The sequence below is a fragment of the Limulus polyphemus genome, unplaced genomic scaffold (assembly GCF_000517525.1).
Source record: "Limulus polyphemus unplaced genomic scaffold, Limulus_polyphemus-2.1.2 Scaffold20, whole genome shotgun sequence".
In the NCBI taxonomy this organism is placed as follows: Eukaryota; Metazoa; Arthropoda; class Merostomata; order Xiphosura; family Limulidae; genus Limulus; species Limulus polyphemus.
The window spans coordinates 1,596,677-1,614,317 of NW_013665630.1; the positions used below are offsets into that span (position 1 = coordinate 1,596,677).

Consider the following 17,641-nt stretch of genomic DNA (forward strand, 5'->3'; position numbering starts at 1 on the left):
CTTTAATATTTACTTTTAAATTAAGAAATTGAGTAATGTATAGTACTAACATTTGAATTATAATCTATAGTTTCATACCAAACTTATTGACATAAATGAATGAAATAGTAGTTCAATAAAATTTTGAATGCGAGTTAATAAACGAGATGACATGGCCTTTCACCCATAACCCATCTCGAAAGGGTTAATACAAGCTTTCAGCTAATGTATAAATTTTACAGTAGCAAGTTAATATGACTACACTAGAGCACAGTGTTAGAAAACTTGCTTAAATAAATGCCAATGTAGAGCAAAACCCATTTAGTATTGATTCACTGAAACTCTGATGCTATTTTTCACTTTTATAATTTTATATGGCCGATATATGTCCAATTTCTAAGCAAACGTATTTCTGATATAAATTTACCTTTTGTCATGAATGTCATAATCTTCATCACAGCTTGAGGAAATGTAAGACCTGGAATAATAATTATCATTTATAAATTCCATAGATAACTAAATGAAAAAATAAAGAGTTAAGTTCAATAAAATTATAAATGACTAACAATTTTCTGAATTAAATTCAGTTACTATATATACACATACTTAGCTACTTTCTAAATTGAATTTGTTACTATAAGGATAATAAACAAACTTCCAGAAATGAAATTTTTAAAAAAAGTAGTTATTAAAAAGCTGTATGATTATCAGACTTACTTCATACTTTATCCTAGAAAACTCCCACTCTGTTTTTCAAAGGACAAATTTATTTATACCAAAATCTCATGCCTAAAAGATTAATAGATTGCAATGTTAACATTAGAATTATACAAATAGCATTCTAAGTACAATTTTTTAGGTTAAGGCATTCTTCTTGCTGGAAATTAAAATTATATCAGCTAAAACATAAAACCTAATTAAAACCTTAAAATTATTACTTGTCTACTTCTACCAAGTTATTACTTTTTTCCAGTTTATAACGCTTCATGCTTTACCTAATATTGTGCTAACCAGTTTCTTTTTGGTATAAAAAAAGTATAGTTTTACTTATTTTTGAATAAACTGTCAGCTTTCTTAAATACGCTTTCTCATTTTTTTTGTTTACAAAATAAACACAGTACCTATTAGTGGCATTTCTTATCTTCATTCTGCCACAGCTATGTTTTCGATGGTTTGTTGCCAATTTACTGTTCAGCCTCTTTTCCTTAAACTTAGTTGAAGGGAGATTTTCTGTACAATTCTCACACCTCCAAAAACCTAAACAAAACCAGGAAAAACTTATCATAAAGTGTGAATTTTACCAGGCTTAGCAAATTATGACAAGCAGACAAACAAATACAAAGTTTGTAAGTAGAAATAATCATTGTTTTCTATGTTTCTTTATTTACTGTTCTATGTTTTATGAAAATAACTGAAATTTAAGAATTTATTTGTAAATATTAATAATATATATGCATATGTAACTTATTATAACTGAAATGTAACTGTATTTTACAAAATACTGGTTCACTAGAACAAACCGAAGACAGCTGGATAAGGTAATATGACTGCACATGCACTGCGTCATAGCAAATTTTGTAATTTTAGTTAGACACAGCTGAAAGATGAATGAAAATATATATATATATTTAGCTATTTAGACTAAACAGTTTTAGTTTCTTGTTATAATTTGTAGTCACTCTAGAATGGAAAAAGCATAATTTATATCTATTTCATAATTTTTTTGGTGGTTACGAGGTTGGTCAAATCAACCAAACCCCATAGAGAGATACAACAGTGAAAATAACCGATAAAATATAAAGTTTTTTCTAAAAACAAAAATGTTTGATAATTAACTGGAGGTTATAAAGATTTTGCATTTGAAATTTGACCATTTTCTGATGCATAAAGTATTTTTAATCTTAAGATCCAAATAACTTTGCATGTTGGATAGTCGACAATTAAAAAGAAAAATATGCATAAGCAAATCATTACTTAAAAAATATTAAAACTTAACAAAAAAATATGATATTTTGTATACTAAAGCCTTATAATATTTACTTATAATCTGCAAAATTTTGTGAATATATGCTTCCTGTATTAAGTTATAGTTTGAAAACTATGGTTATAATGTCGGTCCCTGGGACTGAACCCATAGTAAGACAATTAAGAAGTTGAAACTATTTTCAAAATGCTACTTGTGACAAGATATATGATTATTCAGAAATGTATTCATAGCGTGAAGAGTAGGTTGGTCAAAGCTCCAATTTTCTTGAGCTGGAAGTGAGCCACAAAACTCATCTTTTATTAACACCCCCAATAAAAGATGGATACATGTGGATAAAAGGGATGACACAGATTCTGAAGAGAGGATCTGTCAAGATGGGAGTGCAGTCGGGAAGAATTCTTGCCTACCCAACAGGAAAAAAGAAAAAGGCTGAATAAATTGATTATAAGGTGTGCAAGTAAAATTAGAGATGTACACAAACCCAGGTGGATGATAGCTTCCATAACAAGTCAAACAAGATACTAGAAAATGTCTATTAATTACCAGGAAAAACAAGCTGTCAAAAAAACAGGGGATGAGAGAATTTAAAAGAACTACCTAGGCTTTGTGAAAACCAGTATGGCTGGATACTGCAAGAAATAAACAGGATCAACAAACATTTCCGATGTATAACAAGGTGTCTAGATAATCATTCAAACAATATACTAACCAACATTCACAGAACACACTAGTGGAATACAGATAATTCCAAAGAGCTTAAAGGTTAGTCCTATTCAGAGACAAGTTGAATGTTTATATCTGAAAAACAAAGCAAATGAGTTGACAAGTAGTCTCCAGAAACTAAGATTGTCATCCACATCAGACCATGAAAACACGTCAAACTATTAACAAAGAATTATTACTGTATTGATATATTTAGTAAAAAAAAACACAAAAGAATAAAAAGTATATCCATACAACAGGGAATGAAATTCACATGAAATTGTCTTGAATAGTCTATTGCTCCTGGCCATCTCTTGAGCTTGCTTGGTGAGAGGCAATTCCTCTTAACCCTGAGGCAACATACTTTTGCTCTAGGGAAATCAATTTTAAATATAACAAAGTGAAACATTTTTTGCAAAAGTGGCTGGTTTGCCCTTATTTCTAGGCTTGTTCACTAAAGTTGTCAAAATTTCAGGTGTTGTCACAGATCCAGTGTTTCTGATACATCTGTCATATTTTTGTGATGTTTCTACAGCAGTAGAATGAAATCCAACATTTAACAAAATGTGGAAGAACTAGCTGATAATGCCATGACTTTCGAGCTTCAGCACCACACTGTACGCCTACAGCATGATACTTTATGCAATGTCAGCTTTTTGTGCATAACAAGAAAAGAGAGCAACATGGATGATTGTGGTAGATCACACTCATCTGGTTCTGAACAGAATCTGAACCAAATGCTGACAGGATAGGTCTTGCCCCTGGAATTTATCAATAAGGTATTTCATTAGCACAAATTGTGTCTGTGAATTTTAATCAATAAGACAACATAGAAAAAAAAGAAAGAAGCAAAACATTCCTCATCCACCCTCACTACCACATGATGAAACAATGTACACAGTAATTTAAAACCAACATTTAGTTTCGCATTTAAGCTAACATTTAAATAAAGACAAACACAAAAGAGAACAATTCCAGTGAGGAACTATCATAACAGTGCAAGGGAGGCACAAAACAAGTTTAAGGACATGATGTTCCAGCTTGCCAAAAAAAAATTAACCAAGAAAACACCATTAGTATGAACTAAAACACACTGATATAAAAATAAAATATCCAAAAGTAATTGCTATAAATGTCAAAGCAATGTAAAGAAAACAGGCCCCTTCATGCTGATATTGGCTTTAATATCTTGAAGTTCTTAAAATTCAAAAATCTTTACCAATTGTCTTGTTATGAGTCTAATTACCACTAACGAAGGCATTAATTAAAATTAATTGCCCATAGTTTGTTAATGTTGCAGAAAATTTGCAGAGTTTTTAATTTAAGATACGAGGATGTTCACAAAGAGTATGTGTATCAATTTTCACGTTTTTATCATTCCTAAGTAACGTTATGGTGTTAAAACAGTTTATGTTATGTATTTCTTTATCCCTGCCATATTAAATATACATGTGACATATATGACTGTGCCCTTTCAGAGATTGCAACATCATACTTTTGTTTTGTGCTCAACTTGAAGGTTATAAGAAGTGTTTAACAGTGTTTCCTCAGCATGTAAATTTGCCCTATTTTAAAGGTTCAAGGGGTGATGATAGCATCATTTACACTAGAATTAAGATGTTTTTTTTAGCTTATGTAAAATACAGAAGAAGCAACGCGACTGTTTAATACCCCTACGACCTTCGCAGTACCTCATTTAATATTCTACAAAAGGTTTGGGTGCAATATACTAAGCCATTTTTGTTGTAGGCTGACAAGAGAATAATGACAAGAAGAAATACAAATGGACCATTTTGAGCAGATTTTTATTTTCCTTGTATGTTTAATGTACAAGCTTTTTTGTGCAATTTTATATACGTGTACATGCCTTAGCAATCAACAGTAGAGGTTTTAAAATGTTGTTTGAACTGAATCTTTCTATTTAAGGTGCGTTTTACCCAAATGTTGTATTACGGTTTTGTGCAATTCCTTGTGATCCATATTCAATTATTATAAGATAATTTCGCATGTCAGTTTAGTATTTTTTCATATACTCTTTTTTTATCTATCTTTTATAGTATTGTACTGCTTTAAACAGACAAAAATAAAAACAAGAGGAAAATCACTGGAATTTTTTACTTTCATTAAAATGTGTTTTGTCAACAAGAACTACGATTAGCACCAAGCGAAACATTAGCTTTCAATTTTGAAGAACTACTAATATAATCTTATATTCTCACATTTATTTAGCACTGTATAAGAATTTTTGTCTTTCATAAAGAATTATGAAAATTATAATTATGCAGATATTATTGGTTTGTAATTGGTGGTCAATCTCTAATTCTTCATATTTCAATAAATATACAGTACATGTTCCAAAAACAAAAACTGAGCATAGAGTAGGTATCTAAAATTTTGTAATGTACAAAGTCTTAACTTAATCATACATATTCAATGATGCATTTTTATTGTTCAAATACATTATTACATTTGACCACTGGAACTCAACCTGGTACCATAAATAAAATGCAGGACATAAAATATTTAAAAACTATGGTTGTTTTCTTTTTTCTTATTTATACAAAGACCACAAGTTGAAAAATCTACAAATAAGGTAAAAGATACTTTTTGCTCAGTTCAAAAGTAAATTAAATGGAGTTTGTAACAGAAGGATGAATTTTTGGAACATTTAACAAAGTCAATGAAAGATTAAGAAATGAGATGTTATCTGTAAAATAATTATATTATTGAAGCAAAACTTGATCCTCAGTATATGTTAATATAAGTGAATCATATTTAAAACAATTCAGACTTCATCTGGTATATGCTGAATGCTTCCTTAAACTATATTTCAAAGCACTGACACACTACTTAAGAACTTTTCATGTGAAGGTTTGGTAAGAAACACAGGAAGAGAGAGAGAGAGAGAGTATAAAAACTTCACATACATGTTACATTCTCAAAGTTCAAATACATATAAGATTTTAAAAATTAAGATTCACAGCAAATCATCCCATTAATTAAAACCAGGTATGTTGAATCTTTCCAAACATTAAAATTTATAAAATTTGAAATTCACACAAACCTCTGGGTCGTTTCCTTAATGGAGGGTCAAGGCAGCCCATGTGGAAAGCTTGGTTACATGTGTCACACAACAAAAGGTCGTTCTACAAATAACATATTATTATTAGGACCTGATGCAACTTTAGGATATTATAAAATACAGAGGTTACACTTCAATGCATAGCACTGTCACAAACATATTAGAAACTATGTTTCTTTCTAAGAGCATGAACACGGAAGTCATAAAAATGATTTTTTTGTAGAACACTAAAGTTTTGAGCCTGTATTAAAGTTTCAGAATTACTGAAAGTTGTTACTTTTATTCTAACATATCATTTTAAAACAAACAGCATGCAAAAAATCATCCCCAATTTTCTAATTATATGAAAGGATCACATATCATGAGCTCAAGGAACAGTCTTACAAACATGCACATACAGATTAAACATGAAAACTGTAAATGATTTTTGCGAAAACATTTCTACTCACATGGGAATTCTTTTCACCACAGAGTTGGCATAATTTACACTTAACACACTGCCATTTCTTGTTTCTGATACGAGTTGTAAGTTCTGAAGAAAAATTCAAGCAAGCAGGATGACCTGAAATGAAATTTTTAGTTAATGCTTGAATATACAAAAATGCATTTTAAAAATCTGAAAGGTTTTAACTCTGATATCCAAACTGTTCATGGATTACAATATAGTACTAAGTAGCACACAGCATTTAAAGTTTATAATACTAATACCTAGAGCTGGGCAATTAAATAGATTACCTATGAGCAGCAACTACATCGATCAGTGTCATGTAATGTAATCTAAATTACAATTAAATCAATTAATGCCACAATAATAATCAACTAATGAAAAAGGTGTGTCTCCAACTGTTACCGTTACTGATTAATAAAAATTACAATTCAATCAATTAATGTTCTGAACATAACCAACTTCTCAAAATTGTGATTAAATAAATTAACTCTCCATATATGGGCTCAGTCAATTTGACCTACCCTGTAACTATGAAACTATGCATACTGTAACTCTCAGTAAGCATATCTTCACGAATTTTGGCAAGCTTTTAGTAAACATTACAAGTCACTTGTACATACAAAAAAAAAAAAAATAATAATAATAATATATTTTTTATAAAATAATGTATTTTTATTAAAAATTTGTCTGTGAATTTATGAAGCCTTTACTGAAACACTCCAAGAGCAAAGTCATTTTCACATTAAGAATGAAAAGTACTTTTTCATTTTACTCTTTTCTAATTTCAGTTTCATAAATTCTACAACATCCTAAATAAATAAAGATTTTCAGTAAAACTTTATATTTTCTGTTAATTTTTTATACCCTAACACTAAACATAGTAAAATCAACAAAATAAATAAAATAAAAATATGAAATGAATCTATATTATCCATCTTTCCTTTATTAATGACTGCACATTGTAACAAAAAATTACACACTATTTATTCTTACAGCCAAAGCTACTGTTTTTCAAAAATGCTGCTCACTTATTTTATTGCTTTATAGTTGTACTTTAGACCCTCTTAAAGAACTGAAAAAGCTGTTATCACAGCGGAACAGTTTTGTGTAAACAAATGATCAAGTTATCAGCACTCTTGTCCAATTACACAATCAAACTCACGATATGCAAGTGCTATCAAGAGTACTTTAATTTTTTTTCCACCATTTAAGTTTTCTTATCTAATAATTTTCTAATTTTTACCACAAATTTTTAGTTACTATTATAACAATAAATAAAAAATACACTTAAAAAATAGGAAGTTTAGTAATTATGTCTGGACTACTGTTGTTTTGCTCTCAGGCCCCTGACAAAAGTTAACACTACTTTTTTGTAACAATAGTAGTAGTAGTACAAAAATTAATTATTTCTTTCACATATACAATTAAGAACACAAAAAGTTGACACACACAGAATAAATAATATCCTAAAACTGTTACAATATAACTAATTTTCAATGTAAGCTATAATTGGGTTAAATAAATTCCATTAGCTGGTCAATGTGAACACCACAATGGCAATCAAAGAAACTGAAGCCAAATGATTCATAACCTGTCATCAGAATGAGCTAGGCTCAAAAATAATTAAGTAACTTATACATAAATCAGTAAGTTAAAATCTTCTCTTTATACTGGTTATAAAAAATCCCATAACAAATGTCAGAGTCAATTTATGACATTTTATGAAAGACAGGATTTAACAAGGGGGCATGGCATGTGGGTGGATTTGACTTTCTTGCATATATCTCGGTAAATCAAGATTGGGGGCTGCAAGTTTACATTACGGCTTAGAAATATCATACTATAAGTGTGTAATATGTGCCCAACTCAGAAGATCATAGAGGGGCAGAAAGAAAATCTAAAATGGGCAGTTCAGAGCAAACAAGTGTCATATGATACTGAGAAGTGAAGAATGAGAATTTATTTCAATATCTATTTTTGAAATTAAGAATTCAAACTTTGTCAATCCATTAGACCTAATCAGTATTAGAGATATAATGTTTACTATAATTCAGAATATTTAATAAAATATTTTTACTACAGATTTGTCTCCAAATTTACTTTAATCAGACTGACTAGTCTGCATGCAAGATGATGTTTATGTTAAGAATAAAAAACTTTTTTTTTCCATCTTACAGTTTTCAAATTTCATTTCTATAACCTCTAGAACTTCCTAAATGAATATCAAGTTTTTTTTCAGTAAAACTTTATATTTGAACAACCTTGTAACCACCACAAAAAGGTATGTAATTTATCTAAATTACCCTTTTTTCTTTCTGGAATGACTGCAGATTGTAACAGAAAATTACAATTATTTATCCTAAACAGCTCAGGCTCATAATAGTTTACATGTTTTTATTTAACTGCATTGTTTTATTGTTTTATGAACTATCACTCACTAACTAAACCTGTGTAACAAACCTAAAAATCACCTGGCAAGCACATAAGTCAAGTAACGGTAAAGTATTGAATTAAGTATTGCACAAGGATCTCTTGTACATATGTTGCTGAGAAATGTACTTACTTAATCTTTTTTCATTTGTTTTCTTACATAGCCTAAAAAGTTTTTAATTTTTCTATTTTAGTTACTTTTATAACAATAAATAAACATACATGAGAAACATAAATTTAGCACTTATGTCTAGCCTCTTTTTTTTTTTGCTCTCAGCTCCCAACAAAATTTAACATTACCTTTTCGTAACAATGGTAGTAGTACATAAAGTAATTTTGATTTCTTTTAAACATGCAATTAAGAACACAAAATATTAACATGCACAAAATACAGTGACCTGAAACTATTATAATTTAACTGGCTTTCTAATTAAGCTATAAGTAAATTAAAATAATTCAAAATCTATCCTGAGGATGTGCTAGCCTTATACATAAATCAGTAAATTGAAATCTTCTCTTTCTGTTGTTTATAAATAATCCAATAGCAAATATCAAAGAATTACTGACAATTTTTGAAAGAAGGATGTGATGGGAAGGTGTAGCACATGGGTTTGACTTTCTGGTTTGTTTCCTTAAAGCAAGAAGATTGGATGCTCTAAGATTAGATTACATCTTAGGAATATCTATACTATAAATGTGTAATTGATGTTGAACTCAGGACATCATGTACTGTTTAAAATATAATAAGCTTGATACTAATGTCATATGTAGAGCATAATTATAAAGCAATTATAAAAACTGCTTATTGGTTGCATTCATTTGCCTGTTAAATTAAATTTACCTTTCATAAAACTCCTAGTTGTTTTGCTTTATTACTTATAATAAAACTTGGTGATTTTGCTAAATGATTGTGCTGTAATTGTATTTGCTCTATTAAAAAAAAGAAGCTAACCAATATCATACAATTAAACAGCCAAATTTTGTAATTAACTCTGTGAGTTTCAAAGTGTTCATGTCACTACCCTTTACAGTGTGCCATTCAACATGTTATTATATATTTGATTTTACAGTTATTGCTTATTTAATGACACTTTGTAGTGGAGAAGAGTAAATACCAGATACAATATATAGGGATACTGAAGAAACTGTAAATACGCATTTCGGAGGTTCTAGAGCTTATGTAAATGCAATATGCAAACCGTATGATAGACAAATGTATTTTTTTATTCTTAAAAATCACCATGCACTCCAACTTGTCAGATTCTCAATCAGACTAACATTAGCAGTTCATACACATCTTGAGTATAAATGTGCTTTGTAACAACATCTGTTGTTTTTTTTTGTACAACAGACTTGTACATTTGCCTGTAAGTATGCACATTTCATGTACATACATTTAGTAAATTCAGAATTATAGTCCACATTCCTTCTCCAATACATTTGGTTAATGCTAAGTAAATGCCTTTAATGAGCTTTGCTTATGAAATTTTCATTCATCAGTAAGTTATATAAGTGATTCTGAGGCAGTGGACCACAAGATGTACAGTTATGGGTTGCCGCAGACAGGGACAACTGCAACTACTATAAACTTAAGAGTTATCAGCTACAAGTAGGGTCTTTACTACTGTGCCACATAACTACATGGATTTTGAGGTGCAAAATATTGAGAAACTCTGAATTATAAGACAGCAGAATTGTGTCATATTTGCAAAAAACTGTAGTTTTTAAAAATTACAATTCACTATTTGATTCTACTTTACAAACCAGAGTATTCCTTTCTGCAATATACGAGGTTATTCACATATCCTCTAGGAGGTTCTAAGCAACACACACAAAACATCCGTGATGCTGCAGTTCAACAACTTCAAAGCACAGACTTAGACTCACAGAGTAAACACAGGGGCTAATGATATGTTGTTTTATTTTTCAAATTTTATGGTTTGCACCTTAAGACCTTAATGATCTAAAAACCTCCTCTGGACAACAGAAATGTTTAACAGCTAATTAGCTGAACATATGTCTGAAATTAGTATTCTAAGACAAAATGTTTCTACCTTACCTTCATCTTATAGACAGGTAAATCATAGATAAATTAAGCATACCTAGTCAGAAACCTAATATCAGATGCACTGGCCTGGCCAAGTTACTTTTAATGCCTGTAGCATGCTTTATATACTATAACCAAGAATTTCCACAAAACAAATATTGTATCGAGAATGAGATATGTACACAATCACACACACTGACAATAAGTAAACTGGTGCTGTTAAAATTTAAACCATAAAAATATCTAGCGACATAAAAAATATAAAATGATATCCTTACCACTGATCCCACAGTCTGAACAAGACAAGAGACCCCATGCATTGTCATCCTTGTGTTTACTGCCCATTCCACGACAATAACAACATGTTTTAACAGGTTCAATCTCCTATGAACAATCATTATATATATATTATTATAATTAATGGCACAAAAAATAGGAAAAATTATCAAGTTCTATATGTACCCTTTAAAGAATTTCTAGGTGTTTTAAACAGCCAATCATTTAAAACACATCCAACTTTTTCTGAATTCAGCAAACAGACTTACAGTTACATTTAGAACTATTTTAATGTAACTAGAATGCTGTACAAAACATTTGTTCAAAAGCACACTTTTAGCAATGTAAAAAAAACAACAACACATGAATACTCAAGAATGGATTTCCATAAAATATTAGTACTTACAAAAATATGAAAAGAAACAATTGTCAGCAAATATATTTACAACTATTTTGAAGAGATGACTCCTATTAAGTAATTCTACACTAGTAGATGTTGATACAAAACAAATATCTATCCAAATGTCACAGAAATAATATATGTATGATCAACCACAGAATACAACTATGATGTAATTTTAATGTCTACTGACTGACTGACAGACAACACACTATTGTATAGTAGTGCGAGTGGTTAAAACAGGTGACCCCTCCAGGCTGGCCTCAGACCCCTTTTCAGGGAAGCGAAAGAATGATAATTCTACAAACCACATTCAGCAGCAAACAAAAAAATTAATATTCCCCTTTACAAAATTACATATGCTCTTTATTTACATTAACCCAATAGCTTATTTAAAAACACCTCCAAAAATAATTATTATAATAACCCAAGTGTATCTTATAGGATATGTTGAAATAATGGGTCATGTTAACTTAATAAGTACAGATAGATAACTAGTCTTCAAATTTTGTTAGTGATTTATTTAGAACAGGGGTCTCCAAACTATGACCTGCGGGCCAGACTTCAGTTTATCCAGCCCACCAACAGTTTATTAAAGTAATAATATAATTTTTTAATATTATAAAAACAAAAAATAAAACATAATTGAACAAAAGTCAGTCTGATCATGTATGCATCCCCATTTAATTTTACCACGACCTCTCCAGCCTGCGAAGCCTAAAAAGAACTACCTCCCGGCCCTTGTCTAAAAAAGTTTGGAGACCCCCCCCCGAGTTAGAACATTCAAATAGGACTATAACTTCACTGAATTTATAAATTTATGTTTCAAAATTACCTTGAAATAAAGTAACAGTCTACACAGTAGCATTATAGTTAATTTGATAAGACATTAATTAATAACATGAGGAACAGGAATGTAGCTTTTAAATGAAATTGATACTGTTTGTCTGAACAACATTCGCAATGCTTAGCTAGTGTTTAATACAAGTTTTTTTTTTAATTCTCTATACCTATGAAAGTGTAGCAAACATTTAAATCAGAGAAAAATAACTGCATAAAAATCAGATTAGCATTGTTTTTATTCTTTCAAAACAAGCATCTAAAATACAATTGTAATCCGCTACAAATTTCAGTTGGAGGTAAATTCCTAAATATGTATCATGTTTTAACCCTGGATGACTGAAATCCAATAAAAATTTCCCATTCCTATAGATAAATGCTGTATACATTTATGTACACCTTATAGGTGAAACTACTGCACTAGTGGCTGTAAAAAAATGACTACTCAGCACACTTCATTCAAAACACATCAGAGAACTCTAAGTGCTTCCTCTTAAACTTTACAATATACAAGAGGCTTTACATAGTACATGTCATAAAACTCGAGCTACTTCCTGCCTGCTAAGTTTCACTGATATATAACATACACCTTACTTTTCAGCTCATTACTGCTCCAGTTTATACTACTAAGCATGTACATGTACAGATAACATGTCCTACTAGCATCATGTCATACAGGTCATGTTTTTGCAACACGTAGCCACAACCTCAAACATCCTTATCCAAAGCTGACATGGTCTACATTTTATTAATTGCATTTTTAGGGAGATCAGTGACAATTTTTTTTCACTAGTCCATATTATATGACAAAGTGATTATAACACAGTTAACACTCCATTTAAACTTTTGATATATGAATGATTTTAGTGGCTATAACTCTCTATATGAGAGTGAAAACAAATGGAAAAAAAATCATTGAAAGTATAACTTGGTATTTTAATTTTTCTGTTACAAAAATGGTGCATAAGAAAAACACAAGATTTAATATATACCATATACATGTATATCCAAACACAGTCAAATTCAGAAACAATTTGTGTTTCCCCCACCCATAAGAAATGTCAGTGTGTTTATATATATATATATATATATATATTAATGTATGCTCTTATTTATATTAAAACATGGAAAAATGTTTTATAACTTTCCTTTAAGAATTAAAAGGAAAGATTTAGGGTTTACATATTTACATTCTCTGTTTAAGACTGAATCATTACAGAACAATTAAGGAATTTCTCTTTTTTTTTCTCTATTGAATGGAGCTTGATTTATTCAACTAACAAAATATGCTTCATTTGATGGTTGGAACTGAAAATAATTTCAATTGCAAAATTAGTTACCTCACTAAATCACTAATTTTATATTACTGTTCTTTGATACATAACAGTGTAGTATCATTGTTGTCCTATTACAAATGACATATTTAGGTTATGGCCATATAATGGTACAAGTAAACTGACTGTTTTACACTAACTGTACCAGACTAAACAAAACACTGCTACAACTAGGGTCAAACAAAATCAATTTATTAAGTTATAACAACAGAAATCTAAAATAAAACTTTCAGAGAACTAGAATACAAATTTTATCACTTTCAAAGAAACAATTAGTAAACTGTACCTGGCCAGGACTATGTTAAAAAACAATACAACATAAAACTCAGTGTTATTAATTTCAATAATCATCAAAGGAACTTGGAACCAGTAGAAGAAAAATACATAGTTCACCAGAGAATAACACAATGCTCCAATAGTAAACCACTTCAAGATCAATAACACTACTGAGCAATAAATCTTTCTAATTATACCTCGTGAACTAACTTGTTTTCAAGATCAAGCAAGCACAATTTGCAAATAATCAAGTTTATACATACTCATACTCTTTAAAGAATTTCTAAGCCTTTTAATTCCTAATTCATATTTTCAAGTTGAGTATTTCTTCAGAAATACAAAATTGATACTGTTCATTGATGCTTCTTTTTATGTAGAAAACTAGATGGGAAGATGCAGATATAATAAACTAAAAAACAAGGTACTGAACCGATTTCAAGAGTGTTTGTTTTTCATTCACTATGCAAGAACCTTTTCTAATTATATTTCTAGCATCAGGCACAAGCTAATTTTGAAAGAAAATGACACCCAACAACAACAAAAAAATACTGGAGCATAACTGACATTACTCTGCTTACAAAAATAGTATAATTCTCTGATCTTGCACACTCAAAACATGGGATGGCAGCTTAATAGTAATTACAAGATTAAATACCAAAATAACAAACTGCAGTTCACTCAACAAACTTTACAGTTTGGTTATAATCTTTGTCAGAAATTTTCTCAATTTCTTTACAAGTCACAATACAAAGAAACCTACATAGATATTAAAAATAAAACAATGTGTGGGTGTAAGTATAAATTCTGAAACATACTGAAATATCTAAATGAAGTTAGACAATGATTTCATAAAACAAAAGCTTTTTTTTTAGATGAAAAGTTATAGTATTGCCATTCAGTTTATTGGATGTATATGGCTCATTAACTCTGCATACTTAGTACTATACATTAATGAATGTCTATAAATACCAAGTATGTATAAATGACACGGCAGTTATTACATCACACACATTTATATATTTCTGTACCTGTTCATGTAGAAAATTAACCATGGCACCTGATCTTTGAGCCAGTTATAAATATATCTGTATACCCACATATACATGTAAATAACAAGCCCATATGTTTTGTGAGAGACATGAAAATATTCAATAATGTTCACTTTAAGAAAATAATAACAGTTCCTTTGTTTTTCTATCACATTCATAATGGTGACACTGAATCTACTGTTCTGGAGATAAAGTCCTCTCAAGCCTGGCTGGAGCCAGTGACTCACAGGTTTACCACAGCCAGTTAGTAACTACATACTCAAAGACAAACATACTGGCACCATAGCAGACCTAGTAATCCTTACTTCAGATTGCTACACAAATTAAACAGCTACCTGACTATCATGCAATGAATGACAGTTGAAGGGTGTTTAAACTAGATGAGGTGGGGGCCTGCATATGCAAAAATGAGTCAACACATACATCACACACATAAAAAACAACCATGACAAACACTCATGAAAACTGCATAAATTTTGCATGCAAGGTGGTAAATTAATCTTATTTCTTTTTCATTTCAGTCGGTTTTCTACACTGTTCTGCAAATATATTATTCCTGAGTGATCATTTATCATTTGAAAGCTGTACATTTATACAGTAAATTAATCAATAAACAAAATCAAACTTCAAAATACTAATATAAATAATAAGATTTTTTTATATGGTTGGAAGTTTTTTTTGTTTTTAAGTTCAGCTCAACCTAAATTAATTAGTCAAAAACATTCTCAGTTTTCACCACATAATTTTTACTGAACTGGATGAACTGAGAGCCCTGTGTTATTCTCAAAAAAAAAAGAAGTAAAATATAAAATCAACATAAGAAGTTTCCATTTTAATGACAAATATATGGCTTTAGTACTGAATGCATTCCAGCACAAAGATTTGTATCTGTACATATGGATAGTGTATGATACCCTATTATTAGAATAAAAGTATGAAAATAACTTATGATACAACTGTGTAACAAATACACAAGTTTCTTTTCATTCCCTCCTCACAATGCTAATGATCTTTATACAATTTCAAGAGACCTTGAAAGCATATAGATTTGAGAATTCATTGTCAAACTACACGTGCACTGTATTGTTATAAGTGTTTTATAAATAGAAAGAGAGCTTAAAAATATTCACAAAAACAAATCCTGGTTTTGGTAGTTACTAGCAATGCTTTCTTTCTTTGAGTATAAATATAAAGTATCAATCTGAAATGAAATTCTTCACTTAACTCTAAATGTAAACATTACTGAAAGAATGGAATATTTCAAACATTTTAAGTTTCAAAAAACAACAAGAGAACATGACGTAATCAGCAATGATTAGTTTAACAAATTTTACGAGCCTATATACAAAAATTCAAGGAACGGCAATCTTTTCTTGCAAAGGTTATTTGCATAACTTTCCTCAAGTATATTCTGTAACAATATGAATACATTTTGATTTCTGTAATTCAATCAAATGACATATTACTATTTAACCCTTTAGAGACTAGGGGAGGGGCATCACTGATATATATCTTGAAATTGCATGAAACTTAGGTCAAACTTATTAAACAGTATAAAGCTTTGTGTTAAAAAATTCATATAATCTGATTTAGTTTTACTATAACATTCTCTCTGTTGTGAAATATCAATTTTGATGTGAGACACTTTATAAAAATACTTCATCTTAGAATTTTCTTTTGTTGTTAATCAGAAAGTTTCATATTATATGTCAATTTTAACTTCATTGGTTTTCATTAACACATTTCTGTTAATGCTTTATTTACCTGAATGCAGCAGTCATCATATCTGGTCATAAATCATAAAAAACACCACATAAACTAGCAAAGATTCATCAGTAACCTAAACCCTGATCTTTCAAAATGGCATAAGTTAGGATAGATAACAATATTTTTTGCTAAATACATTCTTAATCAAAGTCAATTTATATGTAATAAATATACTTTCCTTTTAATAAATGACAGTCTTTTATTTAGGGACTTTGTTTGAATATGAAACTTAACAAATAAATGTGGATTTGTGTCACATTTGAATCACCTGAATATTTTGCTGTCACTACAGTACTTTCTAAACCTAATAAGACTTACTTGATGTCTTGTCACAGAGGTAAATTTCAGTAGTTTTAAAACATATATTTAACATGAAAACATTTTCAGGAATGAAAAGAATGTCTAAAAAGAATATAAAAATTTCATAGATCTGTAGTTTGTTTTTAAGTATTTTAAACTTCCCACTAAATTCCACTGTTTTTCTCTACCAAACGTAAGTCTTAAAATTTTCCCACAAAACCATACTTCTCACACCACATTATTCACTCTACATTGCTATAAATAGTATATAATTTGCTCTACTTAATGGTATTTAAACTTTGCTTGTAGTTATTTTCAAAAGTATACTACAATTAGTGGTTGTTCTGGTGGGAACTAATAAAATCTGAGAAAAAAAGAAGGAAAATGATGTGAAAAACAAAACCATGAGAATAATATTCTAAAGGGATGATATCTTCTTAACAAATACAAACTTATGATTTGGGATGGACAGAAAAATTTTAAAGAAATGGATAAGCACATGCAGAAATGCAAGTTTATACAATTTTTTCATTTTTCTTTGGGAATGATGCTTTCCAAATGTTACAAAATCTCAATTCTAAGATACTTTTATGTAAAACAGTTGTTGAAATAGAATTATTGTTTAAATGTCAGAAATTGTCAACATATTGCAAAAACAACAAGCCTAAATTTTTTTATAAAAACAAGTTAACTGCAGATGTTTTTTTACTTTCCTCATCCTTTG

General features: G+C 29.6%; 1 protein-coding gene across 5 annotated transcripts in view; it reads right to left on the reverse strand.

Annotated features, from left to right (window-relative positions):
• Positions 1-17,641, reverse strand: part of LOC106458064 (histone acetyltransferase KAT6B-like) — a 72,575-nt gene that overhangs the window by 39,184 nt on the left and 15,750 nt on the right. For all 5 annotated transcript variants that reach the window (XM_022384371.1, XM_022384360.1, XM_022384352.1 and 2 more), the window contains exons 4-8: positions 10,954-11,059; positions 6,200-6,312; positions 5,733-5,814; positions 1,101-1,236; positions 407-457 (exon numbers count right to left, since the gene is read on the reverse strand). In XM_022384371.1, the coding sequence (XP_022240079.1) occupies positions 407-457; positions 1,101-1,236; positions 5,733-5,814; positions 6,200-6,312; positions 10,954-11,059 (488 nt within the window). The remainder of the gene's footprint in view (positions 1-406; positions 458-1,100; positions 1,237-5,732; positions 5,815-6,199; positions 6,313-10,953; positions 11,060-17,641) is intronic.